Source organism: Somniosus microcephalus, chromosome 7, assembly GCF_052327205.1.
Source record: "Somniosus microcephalus isolate GS21.2 chromosome 7, FLI_Smic_1.0, whole genome shotgun sequence".
NCBI lineage: Eukaryota > Metazoa > Chordata > Chondrichthyes > Squaliformes > Somniosidae > Somniosus > Somniosus microcephalus.
The window spans coordinates 7,653,150-7,673,167 of NC_140993.1; the positions used below are offsets into that span (position 1 = coordinate 7,653,150).

A 20,018-nucleotide genomic window follows, 5' to 3' on the forward strand; every position below is an offset into this window, starting at 1 on the left:
TAACACTGAGTCCCCGGAATCCCTTGCAGGACTTGTTCCATCGCTCTTTGCCATATAGCCGGAGCTGATGCTACTCCGAATACCAGTCGATTATACTGGTAAAGACCTTTGTGAGTGTTTATCGTGAGATATTTCCTAGAGGATTCTTCAACCTCCATCTGCAAATATGCTTGTGCTAGGTCAATTTTTGTAAAACGTTTCCCTCCAGATAGTGAGGCGAAAATATCTTCTATCCTCGGAAGAGGATACTGTACTGTGTGAAGGACTGGGTTCACAGTCACCTTGAAGTCCCCACAGATGCGAACCTTCCTTGGCTCCTCAGGCTTATTGTTTAACGTTTTCTTCATGACAGGAACGATGGGTGTCGCCCACTCACTCCAGCCTACCTTAGATAACACGCCTGCATTCTCCAGATTCTCCAGCTCTGCCTCGACGGCTGGGCGAATTGCATACGGTACCGGTCTTGCTTTGAAAAACTTGGGAATTGCATTCTCTTCTATTTTTATCGAGGCGGTTACACCTTTAAGGGTTCCCAGTCCTTGTTGAAATACCTCTTTAGCGTTAGCTAAGATTTTTGACAATCGTCCAGGTGTGACGTCGTCATCCTTTTTACCAGCCACAGTCAGTGCCTGAATGGAGTGCCAGTCTAAACTTATCTTTCTGATCCATTCACGTCCCAATAACAGTGGTCCACCATCTTGCAGTATGTACAGATACAATTTCTGTATTTCCTTGCCGTTGTATTCGACAGGCACCCTTATTTTCCCTCTGGGGTATACTTTCTGCCCCGTATATGTCTTCAAGACAATGGATGTGTCTTTCAAGGGTATGTGTGAGAATAGCCGCTCGTAGTCTCGTCGATTCATGACGGTCAGGGCTGATCCTGTATCCAATTCCATTTTGACTTGGGACCCTGCTATCGTGAGGGTGACCCAAATGGTTCGGTGATCCTCTTTTGCGATTACGTTGTGTAGTTTGAGACAGCTTAGTCTCTTGTTCACGGATTCACTATCGCTCTTCTGGTCTTCGGAACTACTGTCTGTCATCTTTTGTACTTTCCTGTACTTTTCCTTAGTAGTCTTTTTGTTGTCGTTAGTCTTCTTCCCGGACCTGCAAACTTGTGCAATGTGTCCCATCTTTCCGCATTGCCTGCATGTTTTGTCGTTGAACCAGCAGTCCTTCTGGTCATGGGTTGTTCTGCTGCAGCGATAACATTTTTCAAATCCCCGTGCCATTTCATGGGTGCCGTATTCCTGTGGCTTTTGCTGTATTTCCGCAGCTCCCCTTGCTGCTGCTTCGTACGATACTGCCACGCTGAAAGCCTTATCTAGCGTCAGCTCTTTCTCTGAGAGTAACCTCTTCTGGGTTCCTTCACTCAGGAGTCCACAGATAAATTTGTCCCGTAGGGTATCTGCCAGTCATGCTCCGATCTGGCAGTGCTTTGATAGCTTGCGTAGTTCCGTAAGGTAGTCAGCATTGCTCTCATCTTCATGCTGATTTCTCTTGTGGAATTTAAATCTTTCTGCTATCAGCAGCGGTGTAGGATTTAGGTGTTCCTGTAGGATATCAACAATTTCGTTAAAACTTTCGTGTGTTCTACGCGGAGTGAACACACGAAAGGCTGCTGGACCGGATAGCATCCCTGGACGGGTACTCAAGGAATGTGCTGATCAGCTGGCTGATGTCTTCACCGCCATCTTCAATCTGTCATTGGCCCAGGCAGTAGTCCCTACATGCTTCAAGACCGCTACCATTATTCCTGTGCCAAAACAAACGGCTGTGACGTGCCTGAACGACTATCGACCTGTCGCACTCACACCCATCATAATGAAGCGTTTCGAGAGACTGGTCCTGGCTCACATCAAAGCCAGTGTTCCCGCCTCTCTTGACAAACACCAGTTTGCCTATCGTGCAAACAGATCAACGGAGGATGCAATCACAACTGCTCTACACTCTGCACTGAATCACTTAGATGGTAAAGAGACCTACATCAGAATGTTGTTCATAGACTACAGCTCAGCATTCAACACTATCGTCCCCAACAAGCTGGCCACCAAACTCCACACTCTTGGCCTGAACACTTCCCTCTGCAACTGGACCCTGGACTTCCTAACAAACAGACCCCAGTCTGTCAAATTAGGTAACCACACCTCCCCCCCCACCCGCCCTGACCCTGAACACGGGGGCCCCACAAGGATGTGTGCTGAGCCCCCTCCTCTACTCCCTCTTCACCCACGACTGTGTGGCTGTTCATGGTTCCAACACCATCATCAAGTTTGCGGATGATACCACGGTAGTAGGCCAGATCACCAACAATGATGAGTCAGCCTACAGGGAGGAGGTCCAGCATCTCGTGAAGTGGTGCGCCGATAACAACCTGGCCCTTAACATCAAGAAAACCAAAGAAATCATTGTGGGCTTCAGGAAGTCTAAAGGCGGAAGTCACACCCCCATCCACATCAATGGGGCGGTGGTGGAAAGGGTGGACAGCTTTAAGTTCCTCGGAGTCCACATCACAGAAGACCTCTCCTGGTCCCTCAATACCTCCTCTCTGGTGAAGAAGGCCCAGCAGCGCCTATATTTCCTAAGGAGGCTGAAGGGATGTAGCCTGTCACCCCTGATCCTCTCTAACTTTTACCGCTGCACAATAGAGAGCATCCTGACAAACTGTATCACAGTATGGTATGGCAGCTGTAGCTACTATGACCGGAAAGCCCTGCAGCGGGTAGTCAAAACTGCCCAACGCATTACCGGCACCCGGCTACCGACCATAGAGCACATATACCAGAAACGCTGTCTACGGAGGTCACGGTCCATCATCAAAGACCCTACCCACCCCAGCCACAGTCTGTTCGCCCTCCTGCCATCTGGGAGACGCTACAGATGCATTCGCACCCGTACGACCAGATTTAGGAACAGCTTCTTTCCCAGGGCTGTCATCCTACTGAACTCCACAAATAAACTCTAAAGCCTGCACATCTGCCAATGCACTTTATTATGGTTATGTTTATGTTAATGTATTACAAGCCAAATGTATGTTGAATGTTTAAATGTCTTAATCTAAATGTACACTCTCGGGAGCCGCAAGCCTACATTTCATTGTACTGCACTTGTGCACTAACAATGACAATAAAGTTGATTATTATTATTATTATCAGTTTGACTGGAGTGATCAGGTTCCGCAATAGGCCGTACGTTCTTGCGCCCATTAAGTTTAGTAGTACCGATGCCTTTTTCTCATCGGCTACTTCATTTGCCTTGCAATACACTTCGACTCTTTCCACATACGTGGTCCAGTCTTCTATTGCATTATCGAAGGCAGTGATATTGCCAGTCTTCGGCATCTTGGAGATCTAAGATGGCGCCTCCCGCGCTTTGCCTTCTTCCCCGATTGAACAAAATGGCGCCTCCCGCGCTTTGCCTTCTTCCCCGCTGGATTAAGATGGCGCCTCCCGCGCTTTCTGTCTTTTCCGCTGCTGCCAGCGCTGTTGCTGGTGTTTTTATGCCTTGATGGCGACGCCCTATGGTCTTCACGCGCTTCCCCCCCCCGCGCTGCTGCCAACGCCGTTCTCTGCGGTCCCCTGGCAAACTGCAGCTCCTCGCGGCTTTCTGCGCTTCTAACTTCTTTTTCCTTTATTTTAATTACTGTTCCCATCGTCAGAGCAGACCCTATGGGACACTTCCCTCCCTCTTCTCGGGTCTGTACACTGCCCGGCTTCGTAGCACCGGCCGCGCCCTGTGTGCTCCACCCTCTCTCTCTCTCTCCTCTTTCCCGACAACGCTGCTCGGCCCCGTTGAAAAGCCACCCGATCGAGCTCTAGCCCGCCGCAGCCCAGGAAGGATCAGTGTACTACCTGCCACCAGCCCGATTAGCTGGAACGCCATAGACTGGAGAAACAAGCCCAGCTCTCGACAGCCTCTCCTGCAAATCTTCGAATTCGATGAATCAGAGGGCGGTTGCCCACGGTCGACGCCCGTTTCCACTGTCTGTTTTTTCCTTTTTCCTTTCTTTTTGGATTCCTTCCTTCTGGCTTCGACCTCCAATAATTTCGCTTCAGGGATGGATCCCCGTGAGGTGGTGCAGAACTGTAGGTAAGTTCGGATCTGTTCATCGCCAATGTAATGTCCGTGTGTAATTGAGACACGGACTGCAGAAGTTGGTTATAACAGGTGTTTACTGAAAGGAGACAAAACTGGAACTACTATACAAAGTTACTACACAGGCTTATATACAGGGGTGGTCACTACTGGTACTGCAGTATACAGGGGTTGCAGAATATAGTTCCTTCTTCAAGGTACATACACTACAGATGCCGAGAAACTCCAGTATGATTTGGACAGGTTGGGTGATTGGCCAGAAGCCTGGCAGATGCAGTATAATGTGGATAAATACGAGGTTAGCCACTTTGGTGGCAAAAACAGGAAGACAGATTATTATCTGAACGGCAACAGATTGGGAGAAGGGGAAGTGCAACGAGATCTGGATGTCCTTGTGCACCAGTCGCTGAAGGTAAGCATGCAGGTGCAGTAGGCGGTTAAGAAGGTAAGTGGTATGTTGGCCTTCATAGCGAGAGGGTTCGAGTACAAGAACAAGGAAGTCTTGCTGCAGTTGTACAGGGCCTTGGTGAGACCACACCTTAAGTATTGTGTACAGTTTTGGTCGCCTTATCTGAGGAAGGATGTTCTTGCCATGGAGAGAGTGCAGCGAAGATTCACCAGACTGATACCTGGGATGGCAGGAATGATGTATGAGGAGAGATTGGGTCGATTGAGCTTATACTCACTGGAGTTTAGAAGAATGAGAGGGGATCTCATTGAAACTTATAAAATTCTGACAGGACTAGACAGACTAGATGCAGGAAGGATGTTCCTGATGGTCGGGGAGTCCAGAACCAGGGGTCACAGTCTAAGGATAAGGGGTAAGCCATTTAGGACAGAAATGAGGAGGAATTTCTTCACCCAGAGAGTGGTGAACCTGTGGAATTCTCTACCACAGAAGGCAGTAGAGGCCAATTCATTAAATATATTCAAGAAGGAGTTGGATATATTTCTATGATAGCAAAATACTGCAGATGCTGGAAATCCGAAATAACAACAGAAAATGTTGGAAAAACTCAGCAGGCCAGGCAACATCCGTGGAGAGAAATTAGAGTCAACGTTTTGGGTCAAAACCCTTTATCAAGACTAAAGAGGCACAGGGAATGAAATAGATTAAGAGGCCAGGCTGGGAGAGAACAAAAGAGAAGAGACATTACGAGGTATTCAAAACGAGACGAGATGGTGACAGGACTAGTGGAGACAAAAGACGGCTCTAGATTAGGTGTGAAATGCGCTGGCAGAATGGGAGACAGCTGCCATGTGGGAGAGAGAAAAAAAAAGAAAGGGGGGAGGAAGGCCAAAACAAAGGTGTGGATAAAAAATATAAGTAAAAATATAATAGGGGCCGAGGTTATGATCTGAAATTGTTGAACTCGATATTGAGTCCGGAAGGCTGTAAAGTGCCTAATCGGAAGATGAGGTGCTGTTCCTCGAGTTTACGTTGAGCTTCCGTGGAACAATACAAGAGGTCAAGGACGGTGAGGTCCGAGTGGGAATGGAGCGGTGAATTAAAATGACAGGCGACCGGAAGCTCGGGGTCACCCTTACGGACTGAACGGAGGTGTTCTGCAAAGCAGTCACCCAATCTGCGTTTGGTCTCCCCAATGTAGAGGAGACCACATCGTGAGCAGCAAATATGGTATATTAAATTGCAAGAAGTACGAGTAAATCGCTGTTTCACCTGGAAGGGGTGTTTGGGGCCCTGGACAGGGTATATTTCTTAAGGCTAAAGGGATCAAGGGATATGGGGAGAAGGCAGGGACAGGGTACTGAGCTTGGATGATCAGCCATGATCGCATTGAATGGCGGAGCAGGCTCGAGGGGCCGAATGGCCTATTCCTGCGCCTATCTTACATGCTTCTAACCCCTCCCAGGCTGTGGGCGGTGCTGTGACCCGGGAGGTGCAGTAACTCCGCCCAGGCTGCGGGTGGCGCTGTGGCCCAGGAGGTGCAGTAACCCCTCCCAGGCTGTAGGGGGCGCTGTGGGCCGCGAGGTGCAGTAGCCCCTCGCAGGCTGCGGGCGGCGCTGTGACCCGGCAGGTGCAGTAACCCCTCCCAGTCTGCGGGCGACGCTGTGGCCCGGGAGGTGCAGTAACCTCTCGCAGGCTGCGGGCGGCGCTGTGGCCCGGCAGGTGCAGTAACCCCTCCCAGTCTGCCGGCGATACTGTGGCCCGGGAGGTGCAGTAACCCCTCGCAGGCTGCGGGCGGCGCTGTGGCCCGGGAGGTGCAGTAATCCCTCGCAGGCTGCGGGCGGCGCTGTGGCCCGGGAGGTGCACTAACCCCTCCCAGTCTGCGGGCGGCGCTGTGGCCCGGGAGGTGCAGTAACCCCTCCCAGTCTGCGGGCGATGCTGTGGCCCGGGAGGTGCAGTAACCCCTCGCAGGCTGCGGGGGGCGCTGTGGCCCGGCAGGTGCAGTAACCCCTCGCAGGCTGCGGGCGGCGCTGTGGCCCGGGAGGTGCAGTAACCCCTCCCAGGCTGCGGGCGGCGCTGTGGCCCGGGAGGTGCAGTAACCCCTCCCAGGCTGCGGGCGGCGCTGTGACCCGGGAGGTTAAGTAGCCCCTCGCAGGCTGCGGGCGGCGCTGTGACCCGGCAGGTGCAGTAACCCCTCCCAGTCTGCGGGCGACGCTGTGGCCCGGGAGGTGCAGTAACCTCTCGCAGACTGCGGGCGGCGCTGTGGCCCGGCAGGTGCAGTAACCCCTCCCAGTCTGCCGGCGATGCTTTGGCCCGGGAGGTGCAGTAACCCCTCGCAGGCTGCGGGCGGCGCTGTGGCCCGGGAGGTGCAGTAATCCCTCGCGGGCGGCGCTGTGGCCCGGGAGGTGCAGTAACCCCTCCCAGTCTGCGGGCGGCGCTGTGGCCCGGGAGGTGCAGTAACCCCTCCCAGTCTGCGGGCGATGCTGTGGCCCGGGAGGTGCAGTAACCCCTCGCAGGCTGCGGGCGGCGCTGTGGCCCGGCAGGTGCAGTAACCCCTCGCAGGCTGCGGGCGGCGCTGTGACCCGGGAGGTGCAGTAACCCCTCCCAGGCTGCGGGCGACGCTGTGGCCCGGGAGGTGCAGTAACCCCTCCCAGGCTGCGGGTGGCGCTGTGGCTCAGTTTCCCGCCTCCCGGACTGCGGCCGCCGCGATGCAGAAATACGAGAAACTGGAGAAAATCGGCGAAGGTAAACGGGGCGTTTGTGGGGGGCAAGAGCGGGGCCGGGGCGTCCGCGGGGGGCTCCGGGTTCAGGAGCAGGCCCCGGGCTTGGGGCCGAGTCTCCGCCTCCCGCCCGGAGCAGCGGCCGGAGCGGAGTGACTGAATCCCCGGCCGGGCCTCGGGCCGCGGAGCGGAATATCGCCGGCTGCAACCCTGTGCACACAGCAAGATCCCAGCCGGGGGTTGAAGGCCTCAAAACAACAGGCCCGCCCCTCCGACAGTGCGGCGCTCCCTCAGTACTGCCCCTCCGACAGTGCGGCACTCCCTCAGTACTGCCCCTCTGACAGTGCGGCGCTCCCTCAGTACTGCCCCTCCGACAGTGCAGTGCTCCCTCAGTACTGCCCCTCCGACAGTGCAGCGCTCCCTCAGTACTGCCTGTCTGACAGTGCGGCGCTCCCTCAGTACTGCCTGTCTGACAGTGCGGCGCTCCCTCAGTACTGCCCCTCCAACAGCGCGGCGCTCCCTCAGTACTGCCCCTCCGACAGTGCGGCGCTCTCCCTCAGTACTGCCCCTCTGATAGTGCGGCTCTCCCTCAGTACTGCCCCTCCGACAGCGCGGCGCTCCCTCAGTACTGCCCCTCCGACAGCGCGGCGCTCCCTCAGTACTGCCCCTCCGACAGCGCGGCGCTCCCTCAGTACTGCCCCTCCGACAGCGCGGCGCTCTCCCTCAGTACTGCCCCTCTGACAGTGCGGCGCTCCCTCAGTACTGCCCCTCCGACAGCGCGGCGCTCCCTCAGTACTGCCCCTCCGACAGTGCGGCGCTCTCCCTCAGTACTGCCCCTCTGACAGTGCGGCGCTCCCTCAGTACTGCCCCTCCGACAGCGCGGCGCTCCCTCAGTACGGCACTCCCTCAGTACTGCCCCTCCGACAGCACGGCGCTCCCTCAGTACTGCCCCTCCGACAGCGCGGCGCTCCCTCAGTACTGCCCCTCCGACAGCGCGGCGCTCCCTCAGTACTGCCCCTCCGACAGCGCGGCGCTCCCTCAGTACTGCCCCTCCGACAGCGCGGCGCTCCCTCAGTACTGCCCCTCCGACAGCGCGGCGCTCCCTCAGTACTGCCCCTCCGACAGCGCGGCGCTCCCTCAGTACTGCCCCTCCGACAGCGCGGCGCTCCCTCAGTACTGCCCCTCCGACAGTGCGGCGCTCTCCCTCAGTACTGCCCCTCTGATAGTGCGGCTCTCCCTCAGTACTGCCCCTCCGACAGCGCGGCGCTCCCTCAGTACTGCCCCTCCGACAGCGCGGCGCTCCCTCAGTACTGCCCCTCCGACAGCGCGGCGCTCCCTCAGTACTGCCCCTCCGACAGCGCGGCGCTCCCTCAGTACTGCCCCTCCGACAGTGCGGCGCTCTCCCTCAGTACTGCCCCTCTGACAGTGCGGCGCTCCCTCAGTACTGCCCCTCCGACAGCGCGGCGCTCCCTCAGTACGGCACTCCCTCAGTACTGCCCCTCCGACAGCACGGCGCTCCCTCAGTACTGCCCCTCCGACAGCGCGGCGCTCCCTCAGTACTGCCCCTCCGACAGCGCGGCGCTCCCTCAGTACTGCCCCTCCGACAGCGCGGCGCTCCCTCAGTACTGCCCCTCCGACAGCGCGGCGCTCCCTCAGTACTGCCCCTCCGACAGCGCGGCGCTCCCTCAGTACTGCCCCTCCGACAGCGCGGCGCTCCCTCAGTACTGCCCCTCCGACAGCGCGGCGCTCCCTCAGTACTGCCCCTCCGACAGCGCGGCGCTCCCTCAGTACTGCCCCTCCGACAGCGCGGCGCTCCCTCAGTACTGCCCCTCCGACAGCGCGGCGCTCCCTCAGTACTGCCCCTCCGACAGCGCGGCGCTCCCTCAGTACTGCCCCTCCGACAGCGCGGCGCTCCCTCAGTACTGCCCCTCCGACAGCGCGGCGCTCCCTCAGTACTGCCCCTCCGACAGCGCGGCGCTCCCTCAGTACTGCCCCTCCGACAGCGCGGCGCTCCCTCAGTACTGCCCCTCCGACAGCGCGGCGCTCCCTCAGTACTGCCCCTCCGACAGCGCGGCGCTCCCTCAGTACTGCCCCTCCGACAGCGCGGCGCTCCCTCAGTACTGCCCCTCCGACAGCGCGGCGCTCCCTCAGTACTGCCCCTCCGACAGCGCGGCGCTCCCTCAGTACTGCCCCTCCGACAGCGCGGCGCTCCCTCAGTACTGCCCCTCCGACAGCGCGGCGCTCCCTCAGTACTGCCCCTCCGACAGCGCGGCGCTCCCTCAGTACTGCCCCTCCGACAGCGCGGCGCTCCCTCAGTACTGCCCCTCCGACAGCGCGGCGCTCCCTCAGTACTGCCCCTCCGACAGCGCGGCGCTCCCTCAGTACTGCCCCTCCGACAGCGCGGCGCTCCCTCAGTACTACCCCTCCGACAGCGCGGCGCTCCCTCAGTACTGCCCCTCCGACAGCGCGGCGCTCCCTCAGTACTGCCCCTCCGACAGCGCGGCGCTCCCTCAGTACTGCCCCTCCGACAGCGCGGCGCTCCCTCAGTACTGCCTCACCGAACCACATAAGGAGACATTAGGGCAGATGACGGAGGTTGGTTTTAAGGAGCGTCTTAAAGGATGGTAAGAGAGGCGGAGAGGTTTAGGGAGGGAATTCCAGAGCTTAGGGCCTCGGCAGCTGAAGGCACGGCCGCCAGTGGAGGAGCGATTATAATCAGGGATGCTCAACAGGGCAGAATTGGAGGAGCGCAGAGATCTCGGGGGTTGGGGGGTTGTTTGGCTGGAGGAGGTTACAGAGATAGGGAGGGGCGAGGCCATGGAGACATTTGAACAGCAGGATGAGAATTTTATATTCAAGGGGTTGCTGGATTCAGAGGCATAAGTGCTGCCACTGAGCCATGGCTGACACTAACAAAGACAATAGCAAAATACTGCGGATGCTGGAAATCTGAAATAACAACAGAAATTGCTGGAAATACTCAGGTCAGGCAACATCCGTGGAGAGAGAAACAGAGTTAACGTTTCAGGTCAGGGACCCTTCATCAGAACTGGAAAAAGCTGGAGAAGAAACAGATTAAGCAGGTGCAGAGACGGGGGGGGGGCGGGGGGGGGTTAGGAGGGGAGGAAGGAATTGAAGAAACATCCTGTACTTTTGTAAGAGGCAGGAAAGATAAAATGTTGCAAATGGGAATGGCAAATTCATACAGCATGAAAAATGGGGGCAGGGGTTATAGTTTGAAATTGTTGAACTCAATGTTGAGTCCAGAGGCTGTAAAGTGCCCAATCGAAAGATGAGGTGCTGTTCCTCGAGCTTACATTGAGCTTCATTGGAACAGTGCAAGAGGCCGAGGACAGAGAGATCAGAGTGGGAGTGGAGCGGAGAATTAAAGTGACAGGCGACCGGAAGCTCAGGGTCACCCGTACGGACTGAACGGAGGTGTTCCGCAAAGCGGTCACCCAATCTGCGTTTGGTCTCCCCAATGTAGAGGAGACCGCATCGTGAGCAGCAAATACAGTATACTAGATTGCAAGAAGTACAAGTAAATCGCTGTTTCATCTGGAAGGGGTGTTTGGGGCCCTGGACAGTGGGAAGGGGGGCGGTATAGGGGCAGGTGTTGCATCTCCTGCGCTTGCATGGGAAGGTGCCGGGCAAAGGGGAAGGGCTGTTAGGGGTGATTGAGGAGTGGACCAGGGTGTCGCGGAGGGAGCGGTCCCTTCGGAATGCTGAAAGGGGAGGTGAGGGGAAGATGTGTTTGGTGGACACCCTGGTCCACTCCTCAATCACCCCCAGCACCCCTTCCCCTTCGCCCGGCACCTTCCCGTGCAAGCGCAGGAGATGCAACACCTGCCCTTTTACCTCCTCCCTTCCCACTGTCCAGGGCCCCAAACACCCCTTCCAGGTGAAACAGCGATTTACTTGTACTTCCTGCAATCTAGTATACTGTATTCGCTGCTCACGATGCGGCCTCCTCTACATTGGGGAGACCAAACGCAGATTGGGCGACCACTTTGCGGAACACCTCCGTTCAGTCCGTACGGGTGACCCTGAGCTTCCGGTCGCCTGTCATTTTAATTCACCGCCCCACTCCCACTCGGACCTCACCGTCCGCGGCCTCTTAGTGTTCCAATGAAGCTCAACATAAGCTCGAGGAACAGCACCTCATCTTCCGATTGGGCACTTTACAGCCTTCTGGACTCAACACTGAGTTCAACAATTTCAAACTATAACCCCTGCCCCCATTTTTCATGCTGTATGAATTTGCCATTCCCATTTGCAACATTTTATCTTTCCTGCCTCTTACAAAAGTACAGGATATTTCTTCAATTCCTTCCTCCCCTCCTAACCGCCCCCCGCCCCCCCCCCTGTCTCTGCACCTGCTTAGTATCTGTTACATCTCCAGCTTTTTCCAGTTCTGATGAAGGGCCCCAGACCTGAACTGACTCTGTTTCTCTCTCCACGGATGCTGCCTGGCCTGAGTGTTTCCAGCGTTTTCTCTTCTTGTTACTGTAACAGAGATTTTGTTTTCTCCGAGTGCTCTATGGCATAAACTGAATGGCACCCCTAAGCTGGTAATGGAGGCCTACAGTTTGCTGCAGCTGGTGGTTTGCGAAGCTGAGACAATCTCCCTCCGCTGTTTCTGACAGCCCAGGATGGTTTAGTAGATGCCTGAATTGGGCTGAACCCCCAGCTGTTATTTCTGACCATTCTGGGTCTATTTCTGCAATAACAACGTCACTGAGTGCCACTGCACAGCAGGGCACAGAATATCACCCAGAGGCTCTCGTGTAGCTTCCGGGAAGCATAGGAACAGGAGGAGGCCATTCAGCCCCTTGAGCCTGTCCTGTCATACCCGCCTTGGTTCCGTATCCCTTGATCCCATACCCAACAAAAATCTATCGCTCTCTCAGTCTTGAAAGCTCCAATTGACCCCCAGCCTCAACAGCTTTTTGGGAGCGTTCCAGATTTTCAGTACCCTTTGTGTGAATAAGTGCTCCCTGCCTTTATCCCTGAACGGCCTAGCTCTAATTTTAAGGTGGCTACAGAAATAGTGGATGCATTAGTTTTGATCTTCTAGAATTCCCTTGATTCTAGAACGGGCTCTGTGGATTGGAAGGTAGCAAAAGTAACCCAGCTATTCAAGAAAGGAGGGAGAGAAAAAACAGGGAACAGTCGGCCAGTTAGCCTGACATCAGTAGTAGGGAGAATGCTAGAATCTATTATTAGGGATGTGGTAACAGGGCACTTAAAAATCATCATGTGGCGGAGCCACTAAAGGACTCAGACCGTTTGTATATAATTCCCTTTAACAACATGTTAGCTACAGCCTGAGTCTGTATCTTTATTTATACTGTTTACTTGTACAGAGCGTGATTACTTTAACAGCGTGGGTAAACGCGATGACGTCACGCCCTGCATCACGTGATCCCCCACTGGCGGGAAGAACGTCATGACGTCAACCATGGGACCAGCCTGCAGTCCTCGTGGAGCCTCCGAACTGAATAGACCTACACTCGATGTTCTCCTGCAGTTTACTTGTTTAACTGGGATAGTCAGAGTGTGAAAGGCTTAGAGGGTGCAGAATTCTTAAAGTGCATCCAGGAGAGCTTTTTGAGCCAGCATGTAGAAAGTCCTACAAGAGACTGGACCTAATTCTAGGGAATGTGGCCGGGCACGTGGTAGAAGTGTCAGTAAGTGAGCACTTTGGTGACAGTGACCATAATTCGGTGAGATTTAAGGTAGTCATGGAAAAGGACAAGGATGGACCGGAAATAAAGGTTCTAAATTGGGGGAAGGCCGATTTTAATATGATAAGGCAGGATCTGGCCAATGTGGACTGGGATCAGCTACTTGTAGGAAAATCCACATCGGAGCAATGGGAGTCTTTCAGAAAAGAAATTGAGAGAGTACAATGGCAACATGTTCCCGTAAAGGTCAAGGGTGGGACCAACAAGCCCAGGGAACCTTGGATGTCAAGGGATATACGAGAATGGATTAGGAAAAAAAGGGGGGCTTTTGGCAGATACAAAGGACTAAAGGCAGAGGAAGCCCTAGAGGAGTATAAAAAGTGCAGGGGGATACTTAAAAAAAGAAATTAGGAGAGCGAGGAGGAGCTGTGAAATAACACTGGCGGGCAAAATAAAGGAAAATCCTAAGGTGTTTTATAAGTATATTAAGGGCAAGAGGATAACTAGGGAAAGAGTAGGGCCCATTAGGGACCAAAGTGGCAATCTGTGTGTAGAGCCAGAGGATGTAGGTGGGGTTTTAAATGAATTTTTTGCATCTGTGTTCACTATGGAGAAGGACGATGTGGACATAGAAATCGGGCAGGGGACTGTGATATACTTGAACATATTAGCATCGAGAGGGAGGAGGTACTAGCGGTTTTAGCAGGCTTAAAAGTGGATAAATCCCCAGGCCTGGACGAGATGTATCCCAGGCTACTATGTGAGGCAAAGGAGGAGATTGCAGGGGCTCTGACACAAATTTTCAGAACCTCTCTGGCCACAGGGGATGTGCCAGAGGACTGGAGAACAGCTAACGTAGTACCATTATTCAAGAAGGGTAGTAGGGATAAACCAGGGAATTACAGGTCAGTGAGTCTAACATCAGTGGTAGGGAAATTATTGGAAAAATTTCTGAGGGACAGAATTGGTCTCCACTTGGAGAGGCAGGGATTAATTAGGGATAGCCAGCATAGCTTTGTCAAGGGAAGATCATGTCTGACCAATTTGATTGAATTTTTCGAGGGGGTAACTAGGTGTGTGGATGAGGGTAGTGCAGTGGATGTGGTTTACATGGATTTCAGTAAGGCTTTTGATAAAGTCCCGCATAGGAGACTGGTCAGGAAGGTAAGTGCCCATGGGATCCAGGGTGCCTTGGCACATTGGATCCAAAACTGGCTTAGTGGCAGAAGGCAGAGGGTGATGGTGGAAGTTTGTTTTTGTGACTGGAAGCCTGTGTCCAGTGGGGTACCGCAGGGATCGGTAACCGGCTGGGTCCCTTGCTGTTTGTGGTCTACATTGATGATTTGGATGTGAATGTAAAAGGTATGATCAGTAAGTTCGCAGATGACACGAAAATTGGTGGGGTGGTAAATAGCGAGGCGGGAAGCCTCAGGCTACAGGACGATATAGATGGGTTGGTCAGATGGGCAGAACAGTGGCAAATGGAATTTAACCCTGAAAAGTGTGAGGTGATGCATTTTGGACAGACTAACAAGGCAAGGGAATACACAATGAATGGTAAGACCCTAGGAAAGACAGAGGATCAGAGGGACCTTGGTGTGCATGTACATAGATCCCTGAAGGCGGTGGATAAGGTGGTTAAAAAGGCATATGGGATACTTGCCTTCATTAGCCGAGGCATGGAATATAAGAGCAGGGAGGTTATGATGGAGCTGTACAAAACGCTGGAATACTGTGTGCAGTTCTGGTCGCCACACTATAGGAAGGATGTGATTGCATTGGAGAGGGGGCAGAGGAGATTCACCAGGATGTTACCTGGGCTGGAGCGCTTCAGCTATGAAGAGAGACTGGACAGGCTGGGGTTGTTTTCCTTAGAGCAGAGAAGGCTGAGGGGGGACCTGATTGAGGTATACAAAATTATGAGGGGCATAGATAGGGTAGATAGAAAGGAACTTTTCCCCTTAGTAGAGGGGTCAATAACAAGGGGGCATAGATTCAAGGTAAGGGGCAGGAGGTTTAGAGGGGATTTGAGGAAATACTTTTTCACCCAGAGGGTGGTTGGAATCTGGAACTCACTGCCTGAAAGGGTGGTAGAGGCAGGAACCCTCACAACATTCAAGAAGCATTTGGATGAGCACTTGAAATGCCATAGCATACAAGGCTATGGACCAAGTGCTGGAAAATGGGATTAGATTAGACAGGGCTTGATGGCCGGCGCGGACGCGATGGGCCGAAGGGCCTCTTTCTGTGCTGTATGACTCTATGAAACCTGTTAGTTTCCATTAAACTTCGTTTTGTTTAAGCGCCTGAGTGGACCTCAGTCTTTGGATAAAAACTAGACATTCCTACATTGGTGACCCTGACTTTTGCGAACGGTTTTCGCAGAAGATAATCAACATGGAAACGAATGCTGTTACCTTGAAGCTGCCGCAGTTCTGGGAGCAACAACCAGCCGCGTGGTTCATCCAGGCTGAAGCCCAGTTCGCCATCAGGGACATCGTTGCGGATCAGACCCGTTATTATTACGTGGTCTCCGCCCTTGACAGCGCCACAGCCTCACGGATCGTCAGCATACTCGGTAGTCCGCCTACTGATCGCAAGTATGACACCTTAAAGGCACGGTTGCTGCAGGTCTTCGGGCTCACGAAGTCGGAGCGCGCCCGCCGGCTGCTCGCTATGCCCGGCCTCGGGGACTCCAAGCTGTCCGAGCTCATGAGCCAGATGCTCACGCTCCTCGGGTCCGAGCTGGAATGCTTCCTCTTCAGGGAGCTATTCCTCAGCCTACTCCCGGAGCAAGTTCAGGCTGCCCTAGCCAGGTCCGAAGTCACAGACTGCGCGGAGCTTGCTGCCGAAGCGGACATCTTCGCGGTGACACAACAGCACTGCGCGGCCACGAGGCGCCCATCCCCCACAGACGCTGCTCCAGCTCCTCAATCAGCGGGGTTGTGCTTTTACCACGCCCGTTTTGGCGCGAAAGCAAGATGCTGCCGCCCTCCCTGCAGTTTTTCGCACAAAAAAGAGAAACATCTACAGACACCCTGGCGAAAGAGGACCGGGTCTAACGAGTGCCCCGCTTCTCTTCATCACTGACTCCCTATCTGGTCGACGTTTCCTTTGCGACACCGGGGCGCAGTGTAGCATCCTACCTGCGTCAAATCTTGATATACTAGCTGGGGGCCACGGCCCTGCCCTCGCGGCGGTTAATGGCGTGGCCGTTCGGACCTTCGGAAGGCGGCGGGTCCAGGTGTGTTTTGGTGGCCAGCGTTTCCACTGGGAATTCATCACGGCCAAAGTCACGCAGGCCATCCTTGGGGCGAATTTTTTGTGCGCCAACGGCCTCCTGGTCGATGTCAGGCACCGCTGGTTGATCAATGCGGCCACGTTCCACTCCATCCCATGCCACCGCGGTAATGCCGTGCCGCGCACTGTCCCACCTCCAGACGACTTCACTCGGCTCCTCGGAGAGTTCCCAGACCTGACCAGGCCCACTTTCTCCTCCTCGGCTACTAAACATGGTGTGGAACATCACATCACCACTATCGGCCCCCCGGTTTACGCACGGGCCCGACGACTCGAACCCGGCAAGCTCGCGGCTGCGAAAGCGGAGTTCGACACGATGGAGCGGCTGGGGATTATTTGCCGGTCGAATAGTCCCTGGTCTTCGCCTCTCCACATTGTTCCGAAACCTGGCAGTGGATGGCGGCCATGCGGTGACGACCGACGCCTGAACGACGCCACTACTCCTGATGGGTACCCGATCCCGCATATCCAAGATTTCTCGGCCCATTTGGTGGGAAATTCCTTTTTTTCAAAAGTCGACCTCGTCCACGGTTACCACCAGGTCCCCGTGCACCCGCAAGACGTCCCGAAAACCGCAGTCATCACCCCATTCGGCCTGTTCGAATTTCTGCGGATGCCGTTTGGCTTAAAGAACGCTGCACAGGCTTTCCAGCGCTTAATGGACTCCGTGCTTCGGGACCTAAAATTCCTCTTCGTCTAACTCGACGACATCCTCATCGCCAGCCCTAGCAAAGAGGAGCACTTCTGCCATTTGCGCACCCTCTTCACACGCCTCAGTCAACACGGTTTGATTATCAACCCGGCCAAGTGCCAGTTCGGCCTGCAGCGGATTGATTTCTTGGGCCACCGCATTACATCAGACGGCGCAATTCCCTTACAGACGAAGGTGGAGGCGGTTACATCTTTCCCGCGCCCGCAGACCATCAAGGCCCTACAGGAGTTCCTCGGGATGGTCAATTTTTATCATCGGTTCGTCCCTAAGGTGGCTCTGCTTATGCAGCCCTTGTACGAGGCCCTCAAGGCCAAGTCCGGTAAGGATCCGATCAGCTGGACGGCCGAGATGGACCGAGCGTTCGTCGATACCAAAGGCGCCTTGGCCAACGCAACCATGCTGGCGCACCCGCTTCCAGGTGCCACCATTGCCCTTACAACCGACGCATCGGACTACACAATCGGCGCAGTGCAGGAACAGTGGGTGAATGGGACGTGGCAGCCGCTTGCGTTTTTCAGCCGTCAACTATGGCGAAACGAAAGAAAGTACAGCACTTTCGACCGGGAGTTGCTGGCCCTTTCTCTAGCCATCCGCCATTTCCGGTTCTTACTCGAGGGGCGTCCGTTCACGGCTTTTGTAGACCACAAGCCACTAACGTACGCTATGGCCAAGACCGCCGAACCGTGGTCAGTTCGGCAACAACGTCACCCGACGTTCATTTCAGAATTCACCACGGACATTCAGCATTTGTCCGGCAAAGACAACCTGGTGGCGGATTGTCTCTCCCGCGCGACTGTTCAAGCAGTCCAACTCGGAATCGACTATGCCCTCATGGCTGCGGATCAAGCCTCGGACCCGGAGGGCCAAGCATACAGGACCAGCCCCTCTAGCTTCCAAGCAGCCGACGTCAAATTCCATGCCGCAGGCACCACGCTACTTTGCGACGTCTCCATGGGAGCTCCCGGCCCTATCATACCAGTCGCCTGGCGCCGAAAAGTGTTCGACGCCATACACGGGTTGCCACACCCTGGCATGAAGGCCTCGCAAAGGCTGATGTCATCAAAATTCGTCTGGAGGGGTATGCACCTAGATGTCCGCGACTGGGCCAACACCTGCGTGGTCTGCCAAAAGGCCAAGGTACAGTGTCATGTAAAAGCTCCATTGGCCACCTTCGCTGTTCCGGAGCGTCGATTCGACCACGTGAATGTGGACCTCGTGGGGCCGCTTCCACCTTCTCAAGGTTTTACACACATCCTCACAATGGTAGACCACACCACTAGATGGCCAGAGGCAGTTCCTTTGGTTTCCACCACTTCGGCAGACGTGGCCAGAGCTTTCATCTCCTCTTGGGTTGCTCGTTTCGGCGTACCGGCGGACATCTCTTCCGATCGTGGACCGCAGTTTTCTTCTGAGCTCTGGAACGCTGTGGCTCAGGGGCTCGGCACCAAACTACATCGCACCACCGCCTATCATCCACAGGTGAACGGCCTGTGCGAGCGATTCCACAGGTCACTCAAAGCCGCTCTGCGGGCCAGTCTTCAAGGCGCGGGATGGGTGGACAGACTTCCCTGGGTCCCTTTGGGTCTTCGTACGGCGCCCAAAGAAGATTTACAATCCTCCTCGGCGGAACTCGTATATGACCAGCCACTACGAGTTCCAGGGGATTTCCTCCCGTCTCCAACAGAGCCATGGTCCACATCCCAGCAACTCGTCGGCCACCAGGAAGCGGCCAGATGTTTCGCTCCAGTGCCTACGTCGCATCACGGCTTACAGAGCTCCCACGTCCCAACTGAGCCGAAAAGCGCCGAGTACGTGTTTATCCGCCACGACGCTCACCGGGACCCGCTCAAACCTCCTTACGCTGGTCCCTTCCGTGTTATTAGAGCCGGGAGACAAATCCTTTTCAGTCGATATCGGAGGTAAACTGGACCACATATCGGTTGACCGGCTGAAGCCGGCACACTTAGACCTGGACCGCCCAGTCGAAATCGCTCAACCGCCAAAATGGGGCCGACCGCCCACAGTCGCTGTGCCAGATCCACCACAACCACCCGACAGCTCGACCACCGGCCACCAGCTTCCACTCCAGGGTTACAGAAGTCGCTCGGACAGGCTTGTCAGGCCTCCTCATTGTCTCACTTTTGCTGTTAAAGACAATTCTGGGGGGGCACATGTGGCGGAGCCACTAAAGGACTCAGATCGTTTGTATATAATTCCCTTTAACAACAAGTTAGCTACAGCCTGAGTCTGTATCTTTATTTATACTGTTTACTTGTATAGAGCGTGATTACTTTAACAGTGCGGTTAAACGCGATGACGTCACGCCGTATATCACGTGATCCCCCACTGGCGGGAAGAACGTGATGACGTCATGACGTCAACCACGGGACCAGCCAGCAGTCCTCGTGGAGCCTCCGAACTGAATAGACCTACACTCGATGTTCTCCTGCAGTTACTTGTTTAAACCTGTTAGTTTCCATTAAACTTTGTTTTGTTTGAGTGCCTGAGTGGACCTCAGTCTTTGGATGGGAACTAGACATTCCTACAATAATATGATTGGGCAGAGTCAGCACGGATTAATGAAAGGGAAATCGTGTTTGAAAAATCTGTTGCAGTTTTTTGAGGTTGTAACTAGCTGGGTAGATAACGGGGAACCAGTGGATGTGGTGTATTTGGATTTTCAGAAAGCATTCGATAAGGTGCCACACAAGAGGTTATTACACAAAATTAGGGCTCATGGGATTGGGGGTAATGTACTAGCATGGATTGAGGATTGGTTAAAGGACAGAAGACAGAGAGTAGGAATAAACGGGTCATTATCCGGTTGGCAGACTGTAACTAGTGGGGTACCACAAGGATCAGTGCTTGGGTCCTTAGCTATTCACAATCTACATCAATGAGTTAGATAAAGGGACCGAGTGTAATGTATCCAAGTTTGCTGACGATACAAAGCTGGGTGGGAATGTAAGTTGTGAGGAGGATGCAGAGTCTGCAAGGGGATCTCGACAGACTAAGTGAGTGGGCAAGAACATGGAAGATGGAGCATAATGTGGAGAAATGTGAAGTTATCCAATTTGGTAGGAAAAATAGAA

General features: G+C 54.6%; 1 protein-coding gene across 1 annotated transcript in view; it reads left to right on the forward strand.

Annotated features, from left to right (window-relative positions):
- The first annotated feature begins 7,112 nt into the window (after positions 1-7,112).
- Positions 7,113-20,018, forward strand: part of cdk5 (cyclin dependent kinase 5) — a 47,593-nt gene continuing 34,687 nt past the window's right edge. Inside the window, exon 1 of the mRNA XM_085992199.1 lies at positions 7,113-7,252. Within this exon, the coding sequence (XP_085848325.1) occupies positions 7,216-7,252 (37 nt within the window). The 5' untranslated portion in view covers positions 7,113-7,215. The remainder of the gene's footprint in view (positions 7,253-20,018) is intronic.